We start from the raw sequence: 24,774 nt of genomic DNA, 5'->3' as shown, positions 1-24,774 counted from the left end.
GGTCGCCATTAATTCTTAATCACTCAACAAATATTCAGTATCTTCTACACTTTAGCCATTGCATGAAGCACTAGGATACATGAGAGAAGGGAAATCATGGGTCCCGTCCTCACAGTGCTTCTAGCGTAGTCCAGGAGCAGAACTGAGCAGACAGCAATACCATAGAGTGGGATAGCCAGCTGGTAAGGCAGAGGAAGGACAGGGTGCTGCTAGGATCACATGGTCACTCAGCTGTTCCAGTATCCCCAGCCCAGTTGTTTCTCTTGATGGGGTACACTCTGGGAATATATACACAATGCTTAGAACAGTGTGTGGTACTTAGGAAGTGCTCAGTAAATATTAGCTACATATTCTGTATAATGTAATCGTATCAAAAAATTTTAGTGACAAAGTTCTGTGCAGCTATTTTGAATTATTTTCCATGTCCTGAGATTCAAAACAGATATAATTGACTTTTCACAAAGAAATTAATTTTTTTATACTTATTAAAATAGTTTCAGTTAGCTGGTAAAAATTTACACATAATTACTTTGATCATACTTAAGGAATAATTAGCCCTGCAAATGTGAGTTATCATTATCTTAATCATCATTATTATCCTAATCTAAAGCATTTATTAAAAATTAGATTTTGGGGTCGCCTGGGTGGTTCTGTCAGTTAAGCACCCAACTCTTGGTTTCAGCTCAGGTCATGATCTCAAGGTCATGAGCTCGAGCCTGGAGTTGTGCTCTGTGCTCAGCAAGGGGTCTGCTTGAGATTTTCTCTCTCCCTCTCCCCTGCCCCGTGCACATATGCACACACACTCTTTCTCTCTCATATAAGTCTTAAAAATTAGATTTTGCCTTTTAATTAAAGCTAACCCCTCTTCAAAGCAAGTTTGTGGACCTGCCCTCAGGGTATTTACCATCTAAGATAATACCAATTGAGAGGCAGCATTAAATCTATTATTCCTTCACAAGTCAGTGTGCTTTATTTGTATGCTTTATTGTAATTGTTCTTGTATCTTTTTTGTGGTTATACAGCCTGCCTCTCCAGCAGATTTGGAGGCTTCATATCAGAAACAGTGTGTCTAGAAACTAAGTGATAGTTGTATTTGCTCCTAATTACGGCTCCAGAAAAGTACAAAAACTCTCAGATTCCCCACTTACTGGCATTTTACTACACTTGTTCCATTACCTTCTCTTCTATATATACCCATTATCATCCATCCTTTTCTGAACCTTGAAAGCAAGCTGTACTTGCTGTTACTCAAGTTCATGTTGCAGACATTCTCCTCCATCATCTGCCATGGAGGTGATGACTTCCTATAACCTCCCAGTCAGGAAACCAGCATTTGACACAATACTGCCACCTTGTCTACGGGGCCCATTCAGAGTTCACTAGCTGCCCAAACACTTTTTTTTTTTTTCCTATTCTGGGATGGCAAACATTTGCTAAGTATATCTGTGCTCCAGGTATTGTGCTAAGGATTGTGCTAGGATACTCAGGAAAAGGAAGAAATATGTTGCTATGTTATTCCTGCTACATAACATGTTACATTTAGTTGTCAGGTCTGTTAAGACACATCAGTCTGGGAGAGCTTGACAGTCTTGCTCTGTCTCTAAATCCTTGACAGTTTTAAAGAGTACAGGCCTTAATTTCTGTAGGGTGACCCTTAACCCACATCCATCTAGTGTTCCCCCGTAACCAGTTCAAGTCATGTAGGTTACTACAGAAATGGTGCCGTGCTATTCTCAGGGCATCACGTGAGGTGGCAGTGCCATGACAGCCCATCCTATCCCAATGATGTTGACCCCAATCACCTGCTCCTGGTGGTGTCTGCCAACTTTCCCCACCTTCGAGTCACTGTCTTCCCCTTCTTGGTTAGTATTTTGTGGGCATGACTCCCACCTGTGTTAGCCACCTCTGTGGTGGTTACCAGATGATGGTCCCTGTATTTCTGTTACCTCCTTTACTTATATTAGGTAGCTTCCTACTATAAGGAGTAGCTTTCCTTTTCTCTTATTTACTTATTTATTCATTCATTCATTCATTCATTCATTTCATTTATATAAGTTTGAATTCATGAGTTCCCGTGCAATTCAGTGGATTGTAATCTGTTATTTACTTTGATGCTAAAATTGTCCAGTTTGGCCGGGGGAACCCTTTCCATTTGTCTCCCTCATTCACTGAGCATCCCCCTACTTTCTGACAAAAAAAATTTCCAGACTTACCTTAAACTTCCCCAGTCCCGTTCCTGGAATCAGCCATTTTGCCAAGGAGCTCTGGTTCTTTTTAGTGGGAGATGGTATTTAGGAACCAAGATCTGGGTAGCTGAGGTGCTTCATGCTACTGGGGTGTTAATGCTTCTAGTCCTCCCATGGAGAAAACTAGGAGATACATACACACACACACACACACACACACACACACACACACACATACTGTACATGCATAGATACTCATACACATGTACATCTAAAAGTATATAGCTCTGTGTGGATGTGTCTGTATGTATGTTTAATTATGAGTTCATACAGGTTCCTCAAGTTATAGTCCAACACCTTAGTGTTCCTTCTCATATCCTCCTTACATGTTTGTAAATACCTCTCCAACAATAAGCAGCCCATTTTTCTTTTTAGCATACTGATTTCTTTGCTCAGTGTACTCACTCATTCCATGTAAGTGATTTCCCAGCCACACTCATCATCTCTTTTACCCATCACCTCTTGTCTCTCCCTCATCTCCCTATCCTTGGTTGCCCAGCCTCTAGTTCACCTGTCTGCAGCCCCTCAACCTTCCCTCTTTTGCCCATTTGTTTGGCCTCCGGACCCACTGGTCTTCATGTCCATGTTGCTCCCTATCCCAGCCTCCATGCTGACTGCTCCATTGAGGGCAAAGGAAAGAGACTCTTAAGTGAATTTTAATGCCTATCCAGAGACAAACTTGAAATGATTGGGATGATAGCTTCTCGGAAAACCAGAGAGACTTGTCCCATAAGGTATTCCATTCTTTCTTTTTTCTCATTTTCTTTTTTATCTTTGTTTTTATGACTTTGTTTTCATTTTGAATTCAAATCATATGTTATAGTTTTATTCCTGCAGAGATAGAAAAGAGAAACAAACTTTTGAGATAGATTTTAGGGGTCTTGGCAATAAACTAAACCCAGGAAGTAAAACAGGGCTAAAACAAAATAAGCAGTGAAGATTATTAGCAAAGCAAGGCTCAGGGAAGAAGATTCAGACTAACTGTAGGGAATTCATTAGGGTTTATTTCAAGTTCTTATGTTGGTTTCTGTCTTAAGTCAGTTGATTCATGACTGAGTTCCTTTCATAGAAATATTCAAGATATCTCTGGACAGCAGTGATCTAGAATTTTTCATACTTTACTCAGTCCTTTTCAGTGAGCCCATTCCACTCAGTTCCTTCAGTGTCTCCTCTTCAGAGGTGAGCAACATTTTTTGGAGAACTTAGTAGCTTGCTTGATATTGGGAAATTTTCACATTCACCTTATTTGTTCTCGGCTCTGTATATGGGTTCCTTTGAAAAGTTCTCTTCATTTCATAAGAGAAGTGTTCTCCCCACAACAGTATTGTGTGTGTGGTTGTGTGTGTGTGTGTACTCTTCAGAATTTAGGGGCACAGACCTGGGTTCAATTTCTATAAGTCTCATTTGCCTCCTCTGTAAAATGGAGATGTAATGAGGCAATATATGTAAAAACATGCTTGGTATACATTAGGAGTTCAGCAACTATTGAGTATAATTATTATTTTTACTGCTATTGTCACCAAAATTATTAAAAAGGTATTATTCAGGGGTGCTTGGGTAGCTCAGCTGGTTAAGCATCTGCCTTCCGCTTAGGTCATGATCTTAAGGATATGAGATTGAGCCCCACATTGGCTTCCTTGCTCATCAGGGAGTCTGCTTTTCCCTCTCCCTCTGCCCCTTACCTCTGCTCATGCTGTCTCTCAAATAAATAAATTCTTTTTTTAAAAAGGATTATTTTTTAAGCAGTTAAAAAATGGTTCAAGGACCTGACTAGACATTACTAAAGAGAAGATATACAAATAACCCAATAAGCACATGAAAAAATGCTCAACACCAATAACCATTGAGGACTGTGTTTCAAAGGCACACTGAGATACCACTTCATACTAGGATGGCTGCGGTCACTTAAAAAAAAAAAGGGGGGGGGAGGGGCGCCTGGGTGGCTCAGTGGGTTAAGCCTCTGCCTTCAGCTCAGGTCATGATCTCAGGGTCTCTGGGATCGAGCCCCGTATCGGGCTCTCTGCTTGGCAGGGAGCCTGCTTCCTCCCCTCTCTGGCTGCTGCTCTGCCTACTTGTAATCTCTCTCTCTCTCTATCTGTAAAAAAGAAAAAAAAAAATTTAAAAAAAAAAAAAAAAAAAGGGGGGGGGGGAAGAAAATGACCAGTGTTGATAAAGATGGGGAGAATTGGAGCTCCTGTGCACTGTTGCCAGGAATATAAAATGGTGCAGCCACTGTGGAAAGTTTAGCAATTCCTCAAAAGTTAAATACAGGATTACCATATGACCCAGCAGTTCCACTCCTAGGTACATGCCCAAAAGAACAAAAAACAAGGTACTCTGATGTACACCCATGTTCATAGCAACATTATTCACAGTAGCCAAAAAGTGGAAATAACCCAAATGTCCACCAGCAATTGAATGAATAAGTAAACTATAATGTACATAAACAATGGAATAGTATTCCTCTTATTTTAAAAGGGAAGAAATTCTATGGGGCCTCTGGATGGCTCAGTCGGTTAAACAACCAACTCTTGATTTTAACTTAGTCGTGATCTTGGGGTCATGAGATGGAGGCCTGTGTTGGCCTCTGTGCTGGGTGTGGTGCCTGCCTGAGTCTCACTCTCCCTCTGCCCCTCCCCACCTCATGCTCGCTCACCCTGTCTCTCTCTCCCTCTCTAAAAAAAAAGAATAAAAAAAAAGGAGGGGCGCCTGGGTGGCTCAGTGGGTTAAGCCTCTGCCTTCAGCTCAGGTTATGATCTCAGGGTCATGGGATCAAGCCCCGCGTCGGGCTCTCTGCTCAGCAGGGAGCCTGCTTCCCCCTCTTTCTCTGCCTGCCTCTCTGCCTACTTGTGATCTTTCTCTCTGTCAAATAAATAAATAAAATCTTTTAAAAAAAAAAAAAAGAAAGGAAAAAATTCTGGTATATACCACAACATGGATGAAACTTGAAGTTATTATGTTAGATAAGCCAGACACAGGAGGACACATATTGTATGAGTCCCCTTAAATGAAGTACCTAGAATAAGGAAATTCTTTTTTTTTTTTTTTAAAGATTTTTATTTATTTGACAGAGAGAGACAAAGCAAGAGAGGGAACACAAGCAGGGGGAGCTGCAGAGAGAAAGGGAGAAGCAGGCTTCCCACTGAGCAGGGAGCCGGATATGGGGCTCGATCCCAGCACTCCGGGATCATGACCCGAGCTGAAGGCAAACGCCCAACGACTGAGCCACCCAGGCGCCCCTAGAATAAGGAAATTCTTAAAGGCAGAAAGTAGACTAGTGGTTACCAGGGATGAGAAGGGGGAAATGGGATTAATACTTATTGGGTACGCTGTTTGGGATGGTGAAAAGTTCTTGGGATGAATAGTGGCAATGGTCATACAACATGGTAAGTGTACTTAATGCCACTGAATTATATAATCTAAAATGGTTAAAGTAGTAAGTTTTATGTTATATGTATTTTACCACAGATGAAAAAAAGAGATTACTGAGGTGTAAGATGGCATAACATGAAAAACGTGCTTATGTGTACTTCCTTTTTTCATAGTGTCCACTGGTTAGAGATATATTGATCCCCTCCCCTGACACCCACACACAGTCTGTCCAAAGAAGACTGAAGAATGACTTTTGTAGGGATAAATAGGTCATAAGAAGGGAAAGTTGGGAGGGCGGCAGTCAAAATGAATCTAGAACAGGTGTTGGCCTGTGGGCGAAATCTAGCCTGTAATTTGTAATGGTTTTTATGTTTTTAAAGGGTATAAATTATAAAACAACAAAGATGAATACATGACAAAGACTACATGTGACATCAAGCCTGAGATATTTTTTACTTAGTCTTTTACAGAAAAAGTTTATCAACACCTGGTTGGGAGCTTTGCTGTGGCCTGAATTGTGCTCCCCCCTCCAAATTCCTGTGCTGAAGTCCTACCCCGCAGTGTTGCAGTATTTGGGAGTGGGGCCTGTGGGAGGTACTTAGGTTTAGATGAGGTCATGAGGGTGGGGTCCTCATGAGGAGACTGGGGTGCCTATAAAAAGAGACCCCAGAGAGCTCTCCCCTCTCGTCCCTGCCCTGTAAGAACTTGGTGCTCACATTTCTGTTGTTTAAGCCACCAGTCTCCGCAGTCTCCATTTTATTTCAGCAGCCGGAGCAGACTTAAGACAAACATACTCTTCAGAGTTTTGCCAAGAACAGACCCTACTCCTCAGCTCTTAAATTTTACCAAAATCTCCTCTCTTCACAAATGAAGGGTGTATTAAGAAGAGGAAGGAACACTTACCATAAAGCATGATAAGGGTATTTCTATGAAATAATCAGAGTGGTGAGCAGTGGGTTCCAGAATGCTAAAAAGAATAGGGGTTCTACAATAATGATTTTTCTCCGTAGCACCATCTGTTTTTCTTTGAATGTAATAAAAATGACAGCTTTTCGTGTACTGATACTCCCTGAGCCTTTTAAAGTCAAACATATGATGCTATTTGTGTGTAAAGGTTTTTCTCTTACACCCATTTGTTTCTCCAGCTTGAATTTCTATGTAAACTCCCTTGGCTAAATTACACAAGCCGCCCACACCCAGCGCCGCCTCCCTCGCGGTGGAGCCAGTCGGAAACCGGCCTCCCGCAGCCTGGAGGGTCCAGTACTCTGCTCACTGACTGCACTGGGCAGAGGAAGGTTTCCTGACAGGCAGAGCTGCCCCACACCCACTCCCAGAGATCCGTGAGATCGGTGCCATGATGGTGAAATGCACCTTTGAAATGTGGCCTTGGGACGTTTTTTGGCAGCCAACCCTTTGTCCCTCTCTTTTCTTTCGTAAACCTTGATAATCCCCTTTTATTTCTTTCCTCCGCTCTTCCCCACTTTTGCCCCAAATGCCCCTTTTCTCTTAAAAGGCAATAATATAATTTAAAGTAAACATGGGTCGGGGGCCTGGCTGGCTCAGTTGGTAGTGTGTGCAATTCTTGATTTCAGGGTCATGACTTTAAGACCCTGTTAGACATAAACATATTCTTTTTAAACAACTTCATGGAGGTATAATTTACACACCATCAAATTCACTATTTTAGGTGTACAATTCAATGCAACCGCCACCATAATCCAGTTTTAGAGCATTTCTGTCACCTCAGTGTGGTCCTCATGCCTTTTAAAGTTCATTCCCACTCCCAGCCCCTGGCAACCAATAATCTACTTTCTCTCTCTAGATTTGCCTTCTCTGGACGATTTCACATAAATAAAATCGTTTGCAGTTGGCATCTCTCAGTTGGCGTCTTTCAGTATCACGTTTTTGAAGTTCATGTGTGCTGTGGCATATATCAGTATCTCTTTCCTTTGTGTGGCCAAATAGTATTGCGTTATATGGATTATGTCACGTTTTGTTTATCCATTTACCCATTGCGGCACGTTTGGGTGGTTTTAACTTTTCGGCTGTTCTGGGTAATGCTGTGTGACCATTTGCCAGCACACCTTTGTGCGGGTATATTAAACCTTCTAGTCTTGATAATTAATGAAATTCTTTGTTTCTAGTTCCTAATTCAAAAAGTAGCTGGATTGAACTTTTTTAAGATTTTATTTATCCATTTGAGAGAGAGAGAGAAAACTCATACAGAGAGCAGGGAAAAGGCAGAGGGAGAAACAGGCTTCCTGTTGAGCAGGAAGCTGGAGCAGGAAGCCCCAGGTGAGGCATGATCTCAGGACCCTGAGATCATGAGCTGAGCCAAAGACTTAACTGTCTGAGCCACCTGGGTGCCCCTGAGTTGAGCTTTTTATAATCCTAGGCCTTAGCCCCTCCAAGGCTAAACTGGCTAGTTTTTCTTCCTCTTTTTTTTTTTTTTTTTAAGCCTCATTGATCCTTTTTCTCTGAGTCACTGGTCCTTAATAGAAAGGACGCTCCCCACTTGTTAGAAAAATGTTTCCGGGGGCGCCTGGGTGGCTCAGTGGATTAAGCCGCTGCCTTCGGCTCAGGTGATGATCTCAGGGTCCTGGGATCGAGCCCCACATCAGGCTCTCTGCTCCGCGGGGAGCCTGCTTCCTCCTCTCTCTCTGCCTGCCTCTCTGCCTACTTGTGATCTCTCTCTCTCTGTCAAATAAATAAATAAAATCTTTAAAAAAAAAAAAAAAAAGAAATGTTTCCGACTCCTGCTTTCAAAAGAAAAAAAAAAAGGAAAGAAAGAAAAAGCAAATAGAAGGGATCATTCAAGTTAAGGGGCACAGACTCCGCACATGCCTTGTGTGCAGACCCATGTCAGTCAGAGAGATCCAGCCAGGAGGAGCCCAGGAGCCCTGAAGACCTTACGGTCAGGGAGTGAAGCGCCAGGGAACTATGCTTGTGGTATACTGTCTGCAGGCAATAACGAAGGGAGGTCTTAAAGTTATTCTCTCTTCTCTCATCTTCTTTGATAAAGGAAAATTATTTTTAAGAAGTACTATTTAAAGGCTCTACCCATTTTTTTTCCAACCAAAAAAATTTCCACTTATGCAAGGAAGTTGCTTTCAGCCAGAGTTTTGTGCCTTTCCCACGTACAGGTTATAAACACACCCGTCTCCAAAGAGCAGCAGCTGAAAGCCCTCGGCAACCACTGTCCAGGGCAGCCTTCCACCCTTCATAGCGCTTTCTCCTGAGCAGTCTCACTTCGGCCATGTCCAGGGTCTGGGAGCACACGGGTTCATGCAGTGGCCTATTTTGTTAGTCATCTGGTTTGTTGCCCGGTTCTTATTTTGGACCAGGTATTCTACTCCTGTTAAGTCTGCCATTAGTCTTGTGTCCGTATGCCTCTTGCACACCACATTCATTTACATATTTTGAAGTATTTACCCTCTTCTTGTCCATAGTAAGCTTGCTAGTTCAGGGGTTCTTCTAACCTGCTTCAGTCCCTGGGTGGGATCTAATCCACTTGGAGTGGAATCATTGGGATGAGACTGTTAATGTGGCCAAACACTGGTAGGTTGCTTGGTCGGTCGGTCATCTAAACAGCCACTTGCACGCTGTTGGCACAGATAAAGCTTGTAGTTCACCAGAAACTCATCTCTAGGAGTCATAAGCTAGGTCTTCCCCATTCTGTACTGGAATAATTTTGTTGTTGCTGAATCATATATAATTTGTCGTTAACCTTGTTAAATTTTATCTTCCTGGGTTTTTTATTGTGGTAAAACACAGATAACAAAATTTACCATTGTAGCCATTTTTAAGTGTATGGTTCAGGGGCAGTAAGTACATTCCCATGATTGTACAATCATCACCACCCTCTGTCTCCAGAGTATTTTTTCATCTTCCCAAAGCAAAACTCTATACCCATTAAACACTATTCCCTATTTCCTCCCACCCTCCAACCCCTGGCAACCTTCTGCTTCTGCTTCCTGTCTCCCTAAATTTGACTACTCTGGGTAATGTAGGAGTGAGATTGTATAGTATTTATCCTCCAGCTTACTTCACTAAGCAGATTGTGTTCAAGGTTCATCCATGTTGTAGCATGTGTCAGAATTCCTTTACTTTTTAAGGCTAATATTCCTTTGCATGTCTATGTGTACGCACACACACACACACACACACACACACACACAACGTTTTGTTTACAGATTCATCTGTTGATGTGCATTTGGGCTGTTTCCACCTTTAGGCTGCTGTGAATAACATTCCTGTGAACACAGGTGTACAAATATACATTTGAGTCTCATGGATCTTACTAGCTTCAGCTCATTACATTCTGCCCCTGTTTTGTGTCATTGGGTAATTATCTGCAAATGAGATGAGCTTGATCTCCAACTTTTACCCAAGTCCCTTGTTTTTGTTGTTGTTGTTGTTTAAGGAGGCTCCACACCCAGTGTGGAACCCAGTGTGGGGCTTGAACTCATGACCCTGAGATTAAGACCTGAGCTGAAATCAAGAGTTGGAGGCTTAACTGACTGAGCCATCCAGGCACCCCTTTCCAAGTCCCTTCTTAATAACAGTGTTGTATTTCTTATTGATCTGAAGATACCATTTATAAAATAGCCACTTCCCCCATTCTGTCTTTTTAAAATTGTGACTTGGTCTTCACAGCTGGGCTCTGGGAGCCGCTGCTTTCACAAATTCAGCCTGAATCTGAGCTTTTATAGTTCTTTTGGTTCAAGTCTAACTTGGGTGTGGGGGTAAATGAGTCAAATTAGGCTGGATCAAAGTGCAAGGTTTGAGGGGGTTTTGTTACTTGTATTTCTGAAGGCCGCTTAAGACTACACAGAAACTAATATCAGGTATCAAAAGCAGGAACTTAGTCTTGGGGTGGCCTGATGCGAATTGAATTTGTTCCACAAACATTTATTGAGCTCCTACTTGTAAAAAGCACAAAGTGCTTTTGGGAATCAGAAGATGAATAAAACACACTCCCTGCTTTCAAGGTTATTTGCAAGAATGCAAAATATTGGAAGAACTTTCTGTTGCATCCCAGAGATCTGTAAGCAAGGGTTCATCCCATAACTGTAAAACACACCTCCTTAAGATGAAGAGGATTATAAAATACATCAAAAAGCAAAATGTGCTCTGAAATTATGTTTTGATATAGATGGATTTTAAGCAAGGATTTGGGGACAGACTGAAAAATGAAACATAAAAGCTTCAGAGGTGTTTAGGTTTTACTTTGGCTAATATAAGAGCACCAGGAAAACAAAAAGTACTCTTGCTCTTGACAATGTAAAATTCTTATTATTTTTAGGGATTAGTAACTATGCATTTATGAAATTCTTTGTCAGAGCAATTTAGTTAATAGGTATGTAAATGACTAGTTATTTTAGTGTGTAGGTGGATCGCTCCATGTACACTTTCTGAGGAAGAATGTAAGTGTTAAAAACTATTCACGTTGCAAATGCAAAGAAGGAAAGTTAAAGTTAGAATGATCTTTGTTGTATTAGGCATTAGGAATGAGACAGATCCATCTTGTCAATCTGTTCGGTTCACTCAGTAGAATTTCTCAGTCAAATCCAGCTCTCTAACTGCCTGTTTCAGATACAAGAAAACGTGAGTGTGAATTGGTTGCAGGGTAGTTTCTTGTTACTGGTCTTCAAGCCTGGACCCAGGATCATTATAAACCTGGTTGGAGGGCTGGTGGAGGCACTGAAAGCAAATGCCAGGGCAGCCGAGGTACATTTCCATGTGAGATTTGCAGTCCAAGGCATCTAGTGAGAATGGCCCCCCAAAACCACCCGGGGCCGGTAGGGGGTGGTGCTGTTTTAAAGTTCATTGCATTTTCAGCATCAAAGTGATTCAGAGGAATTTGGAAAGTCCAGAGCCCTTCTGGCTTTAGCCACCTCTGGTGGTCAGCATGGAAGCTTCTATAATTTTTAGGTTAAACCAGGCTTCAACTGGGGGAAGAAGTCACAGTGGGATAGAATAAATGGTCCTTGCCTTTCAGGTGGTCTCTGGCTCTTTGCTCACTTGGAATTCGTCCAGCCTAGTGAATGAGCCTTGTCTTCAGTCACGTTTCTATCACTACATTCCCCTTCTTTGAAATTTCCTTAGATTTAGTTGTCATGCAAATCAAATTAAAATTCTTATTAATAGACAGACCCCAAGCTTCCTACCAATTTGCCCTTCTACCTTCTTTAACTAGTCTTGGCTCCCACTAACATCAGTCCACATTCTCCACAAGAGGCCCAAAGACAAAACTCACTCATCTGTGTTTTTCCTGCAGCCTGTAGCTCATGAAATTCCTGTTTCTGCCTCTCTGACTCATGAGTAAGCTGAGTTCTTCTACTTGACCCTAATCGCGTGGCTCTACACGATTGCTGTCATAGGCACATGTTCCTGTATGTGGCAAGCTCCCCCTGGCCTGTGGCCACAGGTGATCTACCAGGGCTGTGTCCACTTGCTGAACCACCCGGCTCTGTAAGGGAGCAGGGGGCTGGCGCTGCTCACTGGGAGTGCTTCTTTCCTAAAATGTTTTACGTGTTTGCTTTTGCTTTTGTTTTCCTTTTCCTTCAGGTGCAGAGTGAAGACAGTGTCCTCCTGTATGTTATTGCCTGGACAATGACAGAAATTATCCGTTACTCCTTTTATACTTTCAGTCTATTAAACCATCTGCCTTATCTCATCAAATGGGCCAGGTAAAGTACATGGGATGAAGAATAACTTTTGAAATGACCCATCACTGTATTTGTCCTTTATTGCTAAATATTACCCTCCAAACTCCTAAAAATAAAGTTGAATGATGTCAACTATATATATATTTTTTTAATTTTTTTAATTGTATGAGACAAGAGTTGGGATTGGTGATATGAAACTGGTATGTGAATTTCATCAGGATAAGGGATGCTACTTAACTTTGATTAATAGAAACACTGTTTTAAGTTTGATATCCTTGTTATTTTTATTGGATCGATTATTTTCATTTAAATTATTCAATAGAGATTTGATGTAACATTCCTTTTTTGTTCATAGCAAATTTTATTGATGAGCTCCTGCCATTATGTTTTTTGGACGAAGTCCAATTCTCCTAATCTCAGTTTTGCCAATAAGCTATGACTCTTAATTTTTAATTAATAACCAATGTTACATGCACTTTTATCTTGTTAGGAATTTTATTTGGCTTTGATAATTTTTACCAGTAATATTTGTTATTAATTGGGAAAAAGGCTGACAGTTCATCTCTCTATCTGAGCTAATTCATGAAATAGTTGTGAGTAGTTTTCTGAGTTGGAGTGGACTATAGGGATAGTGACAAAGCAAAGGATCAGAATTGTCTTTGGGCCCCAAATGTCTCATTTCCTAGAAGGAAAATGGTGGTTCCTAGACAACTTAGGAATTTGATGATTTAATTAGAGACATAAACCAATTGCTTCCAACATTTCAAGTGTGTAAACTCCTTTTTTTTTTTTTTTTTTCCTTTTCCCAGTGCATAGTTTTATTAGGAAAAGGGAAGAATGGGAAGAGATGGCAGTTACTAACTCACCAGCCTGGGGAAGCATTGTGGGAGCTGTCTGCTCTGTTACAGGGAGAGTTTGCTGGCCAATCCCTGATCTTAACCGTGGAGAATGATTCTTTTGTCCATGGTTGTCCCCAGCCAATGGAAGACCCTTCCTCTTTAGCATAGTTGAAGTTGGCAGCGGGGAACACGGCAAACATGGCTTCGGCTTTTTGTCACTGATTTCTCAGCGCAACTTCTGTGCCTAGAAATTTGCTCACTGTCAGCCACAAACAGCCAGAGCCCCTTTAAAATTTGAGCTGATGGTTTCTTCAGCAGTACTTAGACCCCGGAATGATAGTTAGTTCCATAGGATGAACTCTTCTCTGCATTCTTTTTAAAACATAGAGAACTCCTTTTTGAAGTGAAAAAAAAAAAAAAAAGGATTCTCCTATTCCTATGTGATAGTTATTGTAAGGGTTTTTATTATTGAAAAATTACATAATGACCAAAACCTATTGTGAATTTTTTAAGGTGTTTAAAATTGGCATGTATTTCCTTTTTCACAATGATATGTATAGACATTTGGCTAATGGTAGCTGTAGAAGCACACTCGCTGTGCTATCCTTCTCAGTCCACAGACCAGATGTGGTGTGCTTTGTAGGGGTTCACAGACACGTGCTCCATCACCTCCCCCACCAACTCCCTGCAAACCCCCCACCCCTGCCACAGGGCAGGACCCTTCTATAAACCATGACTCGGTGCCCCACCTTTACCAATGATTGGCATCCTCTTTATTATCTTAGGGAGTTGTATTGGATGTTGTTTATTTAGTTGGACCAAATTTTAAGGCTGACCAAAGACATTTATTTTAGAATATTCAGAGACATACCTCCTATAGGCCCTTTTCAAAAACTGGCTTGTAAAACTTGAATTTAAACCATAGGTAAACAGGGGCATCTGGCTGGCTCAGTTGGTAGAGCATAAGTCATGAGTTCAAGCCCCATGTCGGACATGGAACCTGCTTTAAAAAGAAACAAACAGTGGTTAAACAGGGAAATGTAGAAACAGTAGCTTCCTGAAAGACCAGTACTGATCAGAGAGGTGTGAATGCATCTTTCTACTAATGCTGGCTTCGATCCTCAGTCATGAATATTTTGTTTTCTTTTAGGTACACACTTTTCATTGTGCTGTACCCAATGGGAGTGTCGGGAGAACTGCTCACAATATATGCCGCTTTGCCCTTTGTCCGACAGGCTGGCCTGTACTCCATCAGTCTACCTAACAAATATAATTTTTCCTTTGACTATTATGCATTCCTAATTCTGATAATGATCTCCTACATTCCAAGTAAGTAAACAGTTATGCATATATTTATTTATGTTTTTAAAATTGGCTCTACAATAATTAGAGTCAGATGTCTTTGAATGTTTTTATACCATATCCAAGTGTATATAAATCTAATTTATTAGGAACGCTTTGGTTTTTATTGAATGCTGTCAGAGGGAATTTTCTCTAGTAGTAATTGAATAAAGATGAACCCTTCTCAGTACAGCTGCCAAAATGCAGCCCTTCTGCGTGTGTGGGTTTGAAATACTGAACACCAGGAAAGGTGAACTACCTATTGGGGGAATGTACTAAGTGCCAAACAAAAAAGGCCTTGACTTTTTCTGTCTTTGGAGAACTACTTCTTAGAGTATTTGGAAAACATTGTAAAGAGATTTTTGCATTTTTATTATATCAAAATAGACGCTTCATTTTTAAGGAGTCAGCAGCTAATTAGAAAGAAATAATAAAAACAGGTTATTTTTTCCCTATATTTCTTATTTTCTTGTTTGGAAGTAAGCACTAAAATCATATGACCAGGACATAATGTTTTCTTCAAAACAGTTTCCAGTTATTTTAATAGTACTGCTAAAGGTTAATCAAAAGTGCCTATCAGTGTACTCGGTACCAAGGAGAAATGGCCGTGTCTGAGGCTTCTGTGCAGTGAGTCCTATTTGCTGGGGAAGAGCTGTTTAGTCCTTTTCTCGAATTCAGATATTCACTTAAAATTCTAGGATTGATTTTCATGTAAACAAAAGAATTTTGTTTTACCCAAGGACGTAGGAAGTTAGGGTTTCTTCTCATTTAGCTATTTCTGTAGCCATTGCGACTGTGATTCTTATTTTAGTCTATAAGATGCTCTATTCTTCCATAAACCTCAGGTTAAATTCAGACAGGAAGGTTGGATTTTTCTTCAGCCCACAGCATGAGCTGAATGAATCATCCTAACAATCCTAAGTGACATGTTTGTGTCCCCTGTGGAAAATTGCCTTTCATGCATTGTGAGGAAAAAACTACATCCAGATTTCATGTGAACATTTATCTTGGAGAAATTCTTGGACAGCAGTTCTGCTTAATGGTTCATTTTCCACTCTATTAATTATCAAGTTCTCCTCTTTGGTGTTGGAACCATGGTGGCCAAAGTCCTTTTCTCTTCAAATTGAAAAAGGTAGTTGATTTTCACAGAAAACATAAATAGGAAAGAGTCTAAAAATTTAATAAAGATTAGCTTCCAGTTGTTCATCTTTTTAGTTTTGTTCCTTTAGAGTTTCACTTTCTAGTCTCTAGAGCAACAGTTCCTACTTGGAGTTTTGCCAAACCCAGAGTGATACATATTATCCCAGTGGGCACCACAGGATTTATTAAAAGTCAGCATAAGGGGGCGCCTGGGTGGCTCAGTCGGTTAAGTGGCTTGACTTCACCTCAGGTCACGAGCCCGGGGTCCTGGGATCGAATTCCACGGTGGGCTTCACACTCAGCAGGAAGCCTGTTTCTCTCCCCATGCCCCCTCAAATAAAATCTCTCATAAAATAAAATCAGCATAAGATTTGAATGAATAAGAGATGCCAGATTGAGTAACTGGAAAAGGAGCAGGGAGGGTGTGATGAAATCAAACAAGAGCAGGATGCTGCCACGTTGACAGAAATCTGGGGCCCCTACCTCAGAGTTGCTCTAAGATCTTGGTGTGCCAAAGGAGGGTCTTCATTTCCAGGAGCAGCTCTCCAGGTCAGCCTCGGTCTCTCTGTACCTCCTAGGTTTTTTGTTCTCTGGTGGCTCGTCAGCGCCCAGGCTGTTGCCTCTTCCTTCCTGACCCCATGATCTAGTTAAGGGGCCTGGTCAAGCACAGCAGCCCTCTCTATAGTGACAGGATTCCTGAAGGAAAATAAATCCCATTCTGTGGGATTTTCCTTCTGGGCATTCATATGGAGAAAGGAAAGAAAACTCAGAGTAGGCGGGGCTCTCAACCAAAGTTGGCTTTCTTTACCTTGGTTCCTTCCCGTTCTTTGGTTCCCAGACTCCTTTTGGTAAGAACTTGGCTTTGTCAAAGTCTATATTATTTCTTTCTTAAGGTAGTTTAACTCCTGTAGTCCAAGAAAAAAGGTTGATCTCAAGTAAAGATGAACAGATATTCTCCCAATCCCTGAGCCGGCACCCAGGCTCAGGATGACCGCTGGGACCATATCTTCTGCTACAAATCGTTTGTGTCTGCTGGCACTCATTAAGCCTTTGGCCTGAGCCAGTTGCCCTGCCTGTTTTTAGTTGCTTAGGTTGTTCATATTGAGACCATTTTGTACAATTCATTACAGCCAGCAGCACATTTCCAGCTTTCCAAAACTTTGTATTTGTAAGAAGAAAATGCAGAGTTAAGAGGGGTTGCTTTTGACATCCAGTTTTCTTTACCAAATTTGGTTTTCTTTTTACAACTTAAGTTTCTTTTAGTTTTCTTTAATGTGAAGTTGGTGATATACATATATTATAGGAAGTAACACCCTTTCTTTACAGTCCTGACCAGTTGTTGCACTGTTGCACATGTGGCCCAGACTCTGGCCCATGAGCCATGGCCCCGGGAGTTTTCTCATATCAGGGTGCTTTGGAATCCCTGCAAGGCGCTCCTTTCCCACTTTGCTGCAGCTGCAGTGTGTACCTATAGGACTCGGTAGACATCTAAGTCCTGTCTACGTTTCCTGCCCCCCCGAAACTGGTAAAGGTTGGCTTTTACCACCCAATAGGAGTGGGGATTTTAAAAATAAATAAATAAAAGCTGAGAAATGAGAAACAGTGGTGGAGGGTGAGGACACTGGGAAGCTGGGTGCTGTCCAGGTTGTCAGTAACCATATAACCACACCTCAGATTTTTAGAGAGACCAAGAAAAAACTTGCCCGAGGCAGAGCATTTCCATTTGCTCTCAGCCTCCAAGTTTTCCTCTCCCTAGAGGAACCCCTTTCCCCACCGCAACGCTTGTATGCACAGTGACCATCTCTATTCTATGTGTCCTGGACTAGGAAAGCAGAAGGTAGAATTCAGAATAGCCTGTTGTCAGGTTGAGATTGTCTTGGGGTTTTTCTTCATTATCGTCTATGGTTAAAAAGAATAGCTATGCATCTGGAATTGTTTCAGCCATTACAGTTGGGTCCAGTCTAAATATGTGGATAATTCGGGGCACCTGGGTGGCTCAGTCGTTAAATGACTGCCTTCGGCTCAGGTCATGATCCCAGGGTTCTGGGATCGAGCCCTGCGTTGGGACTTCCTGCTCTGTAGGAAGCCTACTTCTCCCTCTCCCACTCCCCCTGCTTGTGTTTCTTCCCTCGCTGTCTCTGTCAAATAAATAAATAAAATCTTTAAAAAAAAAAAAAAAGTGGGGGGGCACCTGGGTGGCTCGGTGGGTTAAAGCCTCTGCCTTCGGCTCAGGTCATGATCCCAGGGTGCTGGGATCTAGCCCCACATCGGGCTCTCTGCTCAGCGGGGAGCCTGCTTCCTCCTCTCTCTCTCTCTGCCTGCCTCTCTGCCTACTTGTGATCTTTGTCTGTCCAATAAATAAATAAAACCTTTTAAAAAAAAAAAAAGATAAAAAAGAATTCTTTAAAAAAAAAAAATGGGTAATTCATATGGAGATAGTGTCACCCAAGTTCTGGTCACCAAGAAGTCATTAGTAGAACTGTAGATAGAGAACCTCTGGCCCAACTGCCCCTATTCTCCTGGCCTCCCCCACACACATTCCTTTGCTTGGGCACTGAGAACCTCTGAAATTGTAAAGAATTGAAAGGGCCAGGACGCCTGGGTGGCTCAGTGGGTTAAGCCTCTGCCTTCGGCTCAGGTCATGATCTCAGGGTCCTGGAATCGAGCCCTGAATCGGGCTCTCTGCTCAGCAGGGAGCCTGCTTCCCCTCCTCTCTCTCTATCTGCCTTTCTGCCTACTTGTGATCTCTCTCTGTCAAATAAATAAAAATAAAATCTTAAAAAAAAAAAAATTGAAAGGGCCATATCTGCCCTCCATTTCTGACCTCTGACTAGCCAGCAGGCCCATGCCTATGGGGATGAGGATACTCCACCATCTTGCTTTAACTGCCAAAAGGTCTGGTGAATGTTTTCTAGGTCATCCTTCCTCAGACCCTCTGAACTAGCAGACAAGCTTTAGCCACCCCTGCAACCGGTGGAAAAGTCCTTAGTGTATTTTGACACAAATTTTCCCTTTAGTAAAGTATATCTATAGAAATATGACTGGCCCCATATTTTTAAATGATTGCAATTAGCATTCCTTATGGTTTAATTATATCTTTACTTCCAGTTTTTAAGATTATAGAGCTTGTCAAATTTTCTGGCTTTTGTACCAGAATAGTTCTCTCCCCTGTTGAATTAAATGCACAAGCTGGGTCTTTTCTCTGAATAACTTCCTGCCTACAGATAGCGAGTGGAGTGGATGGCAGCCCTATTCAGCGTCGGAGCCTCCCCTGCAGTTTATCAGATCTGTGTGTGCACGCCTACTGATGTCTTGGAGGACTTGGGGAGGATCTTTGGAAATTCGGCCAACTTGGAACCCATTGTTTTAAAAAGGAAGAAACTGTTGGGGCGCCTGGGGGGGCTCAGTCAGTTAGGCATCCGACTCCTGATTTCGGCTCGGGTCTTGATCCTCAGGGTCGCGGGTTTGGGTTTAAAAAAAATAAAAGGAAGAAACTGTCAGGGGAATAATAGAAATTACCTCCCCAGAAATACACATTACTTTCTATGAAATGGAGATTGGAGCTGTGGAGAAGAGAAGGCAGGATAGTACACATTTAAGACCATCTCACTGGGGTTTTTTCCATGGGTGTTGAACCGCCAGTTCACAGTAACCTTGTGAAGGCCAGGTAGCTTCAGCTGGCATTTTCCAGCAGGAATCCTGTAGGCATTTGGGGTAGGACAGTTCTTAGTTGTGGGAGACTGTCACCCTCCTCAGATTTTGGCATTCCTGCTTCCTGTGCTAAATGCCAGTAACCTCCCTCCTCCAAATCTCCCCTCCCCCCAGCTTCCAAATCCTCCTAGGGAGGTGGTACCACCCCGTTTCTTTGGGAACCAGTACTTTTTAAAGTAAGCTATGAAATGACCAAGAACAGGGGCATCCAGGTGGCTCAGTCAGTTAAGCGCCTGACTCTTGGTTTTCGGCTCAGGTCCTGAGCTCGGGAAATGGAGTGGCACTCAGGCCCTATGCTGAGAGTAGAGCCTGCTTCAGTTTCTTTCTCCCTCTCTGTTCCCCTTCTCCCCACTTGCTTGTGCCCACACTTGCTTTTTCTCTAAGATAAATAAAATCTTTAAGGATGGAAAAAAAGAAATAACCAAGAACAGGATCTCTAGTGCCTAAGATATTAGCTTACTTTTCATAAGGACTTTCTCCATCCAAACTTGGCTTCTTCATGTTCAGTTAAAATGTCACGGCCCTCTAACCCCTCCTCAGTCTTCCCATTCAAAGAACAACCTTTCTCGGGAAGTGCTTTCGGGAGAATCCCCTCAGGTGACAGAAGGGACTGGGGTTCTTAGGAGTGTCAAGAACCCAGAGCCTGGTCCTGATTGTCAGGAATTTGCTGGGAAACCCCAGGCAAGTCACCTTCCCTCTCTGGGGCTTGAATTCCTCCTCTGTAAACAGGAATAGTAAGTCTGTCACTAGAATTCACCTACTGGTAAAATCAGAGTAAATGTGAAGATACTGTGAGAGAGGGTGGAGTGTTATTTGATGACTGTGGCATCTCAGTGGATAATGAGAGTGATGGTACTGTGTGTCAGTCCAGTCGGGACTACCCTTCCCCTTCACCTAAAGCAGGGAAAGGTAAGTCCCTGTGCATTTTTCCTCCCCTTACCCAAGCCCACCGAATTCCCTTCTTTGGTTGCTGGATGAGAAAGTAGAGTCAAAGAGAACCCCAAGTCCATGTGCTTTAAACAGAGCACACGGTTTTAAGTGACTTGTCTCCTTAACCAGTTCTTTCTTTTCTTTCAGTTTTTCCCCAGTTATACTTCCACATGATACACCAGAGAAGAAAGGTCCTTTCTCATACTGAAGAACACAAGAAATTTGACTAGCTCCTGCTTCCTGCGTACCCCCAAAAAACAAACTTTTCAATGACAAAAAATGCTGCAGACTTTTTGAGTTCCCAATACGTTTCTTAGGAAATAAGTAAGAACTATTTTTAAAAATATTAAAAAAATAAAAACCAAAATCCAGTGTCACACAGGCCTGGGATTTTATTTAAAACAACAGCAACAGCAACAACCACCACAGCAACTCTTACATAAAACATCCTGACCGGTCCATTCCAGCATGCTCTTTGAACCAGATGTTCCCAGTTTTCTAAAGGCGCTGGAAGGGGATCTGGCCGTTGTAGAGCTGCCTGGTTCCTCCATGTATGTGATTAGTAAGATCTATAACACTAACTACCTGAAAGTTACAGTCGGAGTGAGGAAGTTGGACCCACCAAATGCCCACCTCACAGTAGAGTTCCGTTCCAGTCTGCAGTGTGTTTCACATTCCCTTTCCAAAGTGCTTGACTGCATGCTGGAAACCGTATTTTTGAAGCGGCAAACTTTGTTCTCTGGAATGTTATGAAGTTCTGGCTGGGACCTCTCCCCTCCTACCTAGTGAATGAATTATACCACGTATATGTCTGTGAAGCTTTGGGGTAGTACCTGTAACCGGAAAACAACTAGAACACTTTTGTTTGTTTTCAGTTGAGTCATTACTGCCTGCCACTGAGGAACGTGCTTGAATTTATTAAGTATGTGTACTTCGTAGAGAACCTGTCTTATCTAGGGCTCAGTCTCGATCATATTTTAACCCAGTGACAGTTCTCAGAAAAGGAAGGCTCACTTGCTGGTAAATGACAAGTACCTTTCACCATGTAGTCCTTCTCAGAACGCCTCTGAGTATTTACCCATAGCTCTTCTCCCTTAGGGACCCGAAGCCAGGCAAGTCACATAAGGGGTAAAGAGTTTGTAATTGAAAGCACATGGAAGGTGTTACTTTAGAAATACAGACCTGAAGAACATTTAGGAAAAGGTTTCTACACCCTTATTACTTTATTTTTAGATTTCATTCAACTCTTCTGTTAGGATACTTTGCCTAATTATGGTCCTGTGTAATTCCCACCAGGCTGTAAGTCCAGAGCAGTGAAGTGTTCCAGTCGGGCAGACATGAGCTAAAAGCAGTATTATCTCCATGTGTTGGAGCTAAGAAATACTTGAGTCATGTGGACCTTGTCTAATTACTGTCATGTTTTCATACCATTTAATTGCTCAACTGTGCATTTAAGACTCTTCAAGAGAGAGCTGATGAAAATGTAAAGCCCAAGTTCAGATGTGCATTAAATTTTAAACACAGAATGTTCTTTGTGGATTCTTTTCTCCCTTTTTTATAAGCTGTTGATCTTTAAATTTTTAAAAACCTAGCTTACTAGCTTACTGAGTTTATTTAAAATATAGTTGCTAATATCTGAAGAGTGTCATAATGGAAAACCAATTTTTTCAATGTTATTTTCATAGAAGCCTGGTAATTAAAAGGAAGATGAGAAGAAAGTATGGAGCCTAAAATTTAATGCAGGCGTTGTGTAATAAAATTACTTTTGAATTGAACATTAAAATTCTGCTTCTTTAAGTCAGCACTCTTAACTTGGGCATGGGGAGATTAGGATCTGTTCTTGTATTTCATAAACTAAATATAGAGGAAAGATGATTTTTCATGTTTTTTTCTTTTTCTCTTTCCAGAATGTATTTCTACTGTAAAATAGAAACAATTTGAGTTATATTAGTCTTATTGCTTAGTTTGGTAAGATTTTTCTCAGTCATTTCTGGAATAGTTATAGAAGATGGGATGACAAATGTAGGTTTTCCAGGATCGCTGGATTGGGGGTTGTATTTGGGCCTCTGTGTTATAAATTGTCACTATTTATGAAGAACAGTGTCGCAGACAGTGGTGTTGCATCAAATTGAACTTGGGCAGCAAGAACACAGCAAGCAACTCCCTCCTCATGAAGGGTCCCCACCCCACTGTGTATTTTTGTCCGGCGACATTTAAAATGCTCACAGCAGATAAGTAAGGCATGCACACGGCCGTGTCCTTCATCCACCTCTCTCGTAACTGGCCGCTTTATCCCTGCCTTGAATTAATTTCTCCTTTGACGTGGTGGTGTTCTTTTACGAACCGAGAACATCTAACCCTGCACTGTCACATCTTATAAAGGGTGAATGAGGAAGGCGGTGTGTGGTGGGTGTTTTGTCAGACTTGTTGTCTTCATTTCAAGACACGGTCAAAGGCATCCTCGGCCCCGCCGCCCACCTTGGTGGGTGTTTCAGATCCCCCCACTTGGAGGACTGCCTTCCAGCAGAGAATTCTTTGAGATACAGAGTCGTGCTTTGTAGACACAAGCCACCAATCTGCATCTCGCTGTGTTCTGTTTGCTCAGGTTGGGATCACTCATTTAACACGTACTCACCATTATCAGAGGCACCGTGGAGAGTTAGTCATGGAGGAAAGCACTGTCCTTTCAGATAAAGTCCGTTCCTTTGGAACGAACTTCCCACAGGAAGGGTTTAGAAGATGTAGGGATAAAGAGGCCTATGAAGATGGTGCCCTCGTTCCTACTGGTTTGTTTGGATTATTCATTTATAACAAATGATTGGCACTGATGTGGTACAACCTGCAAATTATTTTCAGTTCTGAGTTTCTAGATAAAACATTATAAAACATCAAAACCAGTACATACTGCTCCTTTGAAATTTGGGTAAGAAATTATACGACCATATATATAGTCCATTTTTGTATTTTTTCTATGTTGTGAAAACCAAAATTGTAATTTTATAAGTCTTTGATTCACTAAAGTTATATAATTTAAATGTATTTTTTGTATATTTAGAAATAAGGAGTTCAAAGACTATGCCTAACTTTCTATGCATGCATTTGGAAGCTGTTTTTACCTGATAATGTTAACGTAGTAATAAGTTGTATTCATAAAATACTGATCTGTGTTGCATTTCAAAATAAACTGTGTGCTCTGCCTGGATTTGAAATACTAACCAGTAAGCAGGTCTAGTGATTTTTCACATTAAGTTGGCCTGAATGTGGTATTGAAATATGGGAGAGTTTCAGTTTTGTCGTGGATCCCAGTTCTTTCTTTGATAGGTTAAAATTTATCTCTGCTATTTATAATGTACTTACACAGGAGAAATAGAATATATTAAGAGGTTTCCAAAAAGTCATTCTTCCTGCCAGTCAGTCTTCAAGCTTACCAAGCCCCTCTCAGCCTGACCACAGAGGGGACAAGTGGGATTACTCATAGAAGGGACGAGAAAATCTAAGAAAATCAGTAAACAATTGAGGTCCTTCTTAACAATGTTTTGGATTGGTTTGTTTTTTACAATTTCTTTTAATCTAGCTTTTCTAATATAAGTTAAGAAGGAAAATACTGTTGCTTGGCAATGTTCATCTCATATTGAAACAAGATGTACTCAAATACCTCCAAATACAGAGCAATCCTAGGAACCGCTTTACTCACTCTCAAGTTCACAGTAGGCAGTGGTGGGAGGGAGACAGACAGGATACACCCCGCCCAGCCACTTCCATCCTACGAGTTCTAGACCCCAGATCTCTTCACCTCAAAATGAAAGCACCGATGGGTCCGTGGTGTGGGCACTGTCTAGCGGGTGATCCCTGAGTGATCTTTCTCATGTGCGGCCAGCAGTTAACACGCTTACTGCCAGGTTGGCTGAGGCTTTCTCAGAGCTAACCATCTCCGTTGTCCAAGGCTGTGGTCCTCATTCTGAAGGGAGCTTTCTACCTGCTGTCTGAGCGCGGCTTAGACATAACCAGCACAGTAATTGTAGAAGCACTCCTCTCGCACAGTCTGGTCTGTTTCAGAGCTAGGCAGTTCATTTATGAAAAGAATCATTTCAACTAAAGCTGAGGAACAGAAGGTAGAGTTAATAGTAGAGGCTCCCCAGAAAATACAACCTTTACAATCTCAGGGTGGTAGTGGGAAACCAGTGCTTTTCTAATTTGTCATTGTCATATTTTGTGGCAATTATGTGTACTATGTTAATAAGCTCTAGCCTGAGGAACTACCATTGGTATAATTAAGAGACCTACTGTTACACATAGTGTTCCAAAAATACCGCTGTGTTGTTCTGTTCCCTTTAACAAGAATGAAGACTAGCTTTGCAATTCTTCATATTATTTAAAAAAAAAAAAAAATCCCAGTCTTACAAATGGACTGGCTCATTGTCATACAGTTTAGTGGTGAAGAAACTGTTCTAAGCAACTCCTACCAAAAATAGCCATACCTATTAACATTCCCCTGCCTGCAACTGAGAACCGGGAGTTACAAGA

At 41.7% G+C, this 24,774-nt stretch overlaps 1 protein-coding gene across 1 annotated transcript in view; it reads left to right on the top strand.

Moving 5' to 3' along the window:
* Positions 1 to 23,465, top strand: part of HACD2 (3-hydroxyacyl-CoA dehydratase 2) — a 120,988-nt gene extending 97,523 nt beyond the window's left edge. Inside the window, 3 exon segments of the mRNA XM_046003289.1 lie at positions 12,189 to 12,310; positions 14,279 to 14,457; positions 20,398 to 23,465. Of these exon segments, the coding sequence (XP_045859245.1) occupies positions 12,189 to 12,310; positions 14,279 to 14,457; positions 20,398 to 20,480 (384 nt within the window). The 3' untranslated portion in view covers positions 20,481 to 23,465.
* The last annotated feature ends 1,309 nt before the right edge of the window (positions 23,466 to 24,774 follow it).

Source organism: Meles meles, chromosome 4, assembly GCF_922984935.1.
Source record: "Meles meles chromosome 4, mMelMel3.1 paternal haplotype, whole genome shotgun sequence".
Taxonomy (NCBI): Eukaryota; Metazoa; Chordata; class Mammalia; order Carnivora; family Mustelidae; genus Meles; species Meles meles.
This window is presented reverse-complemented; position numbering and strand designations above follow the sequence as displayed.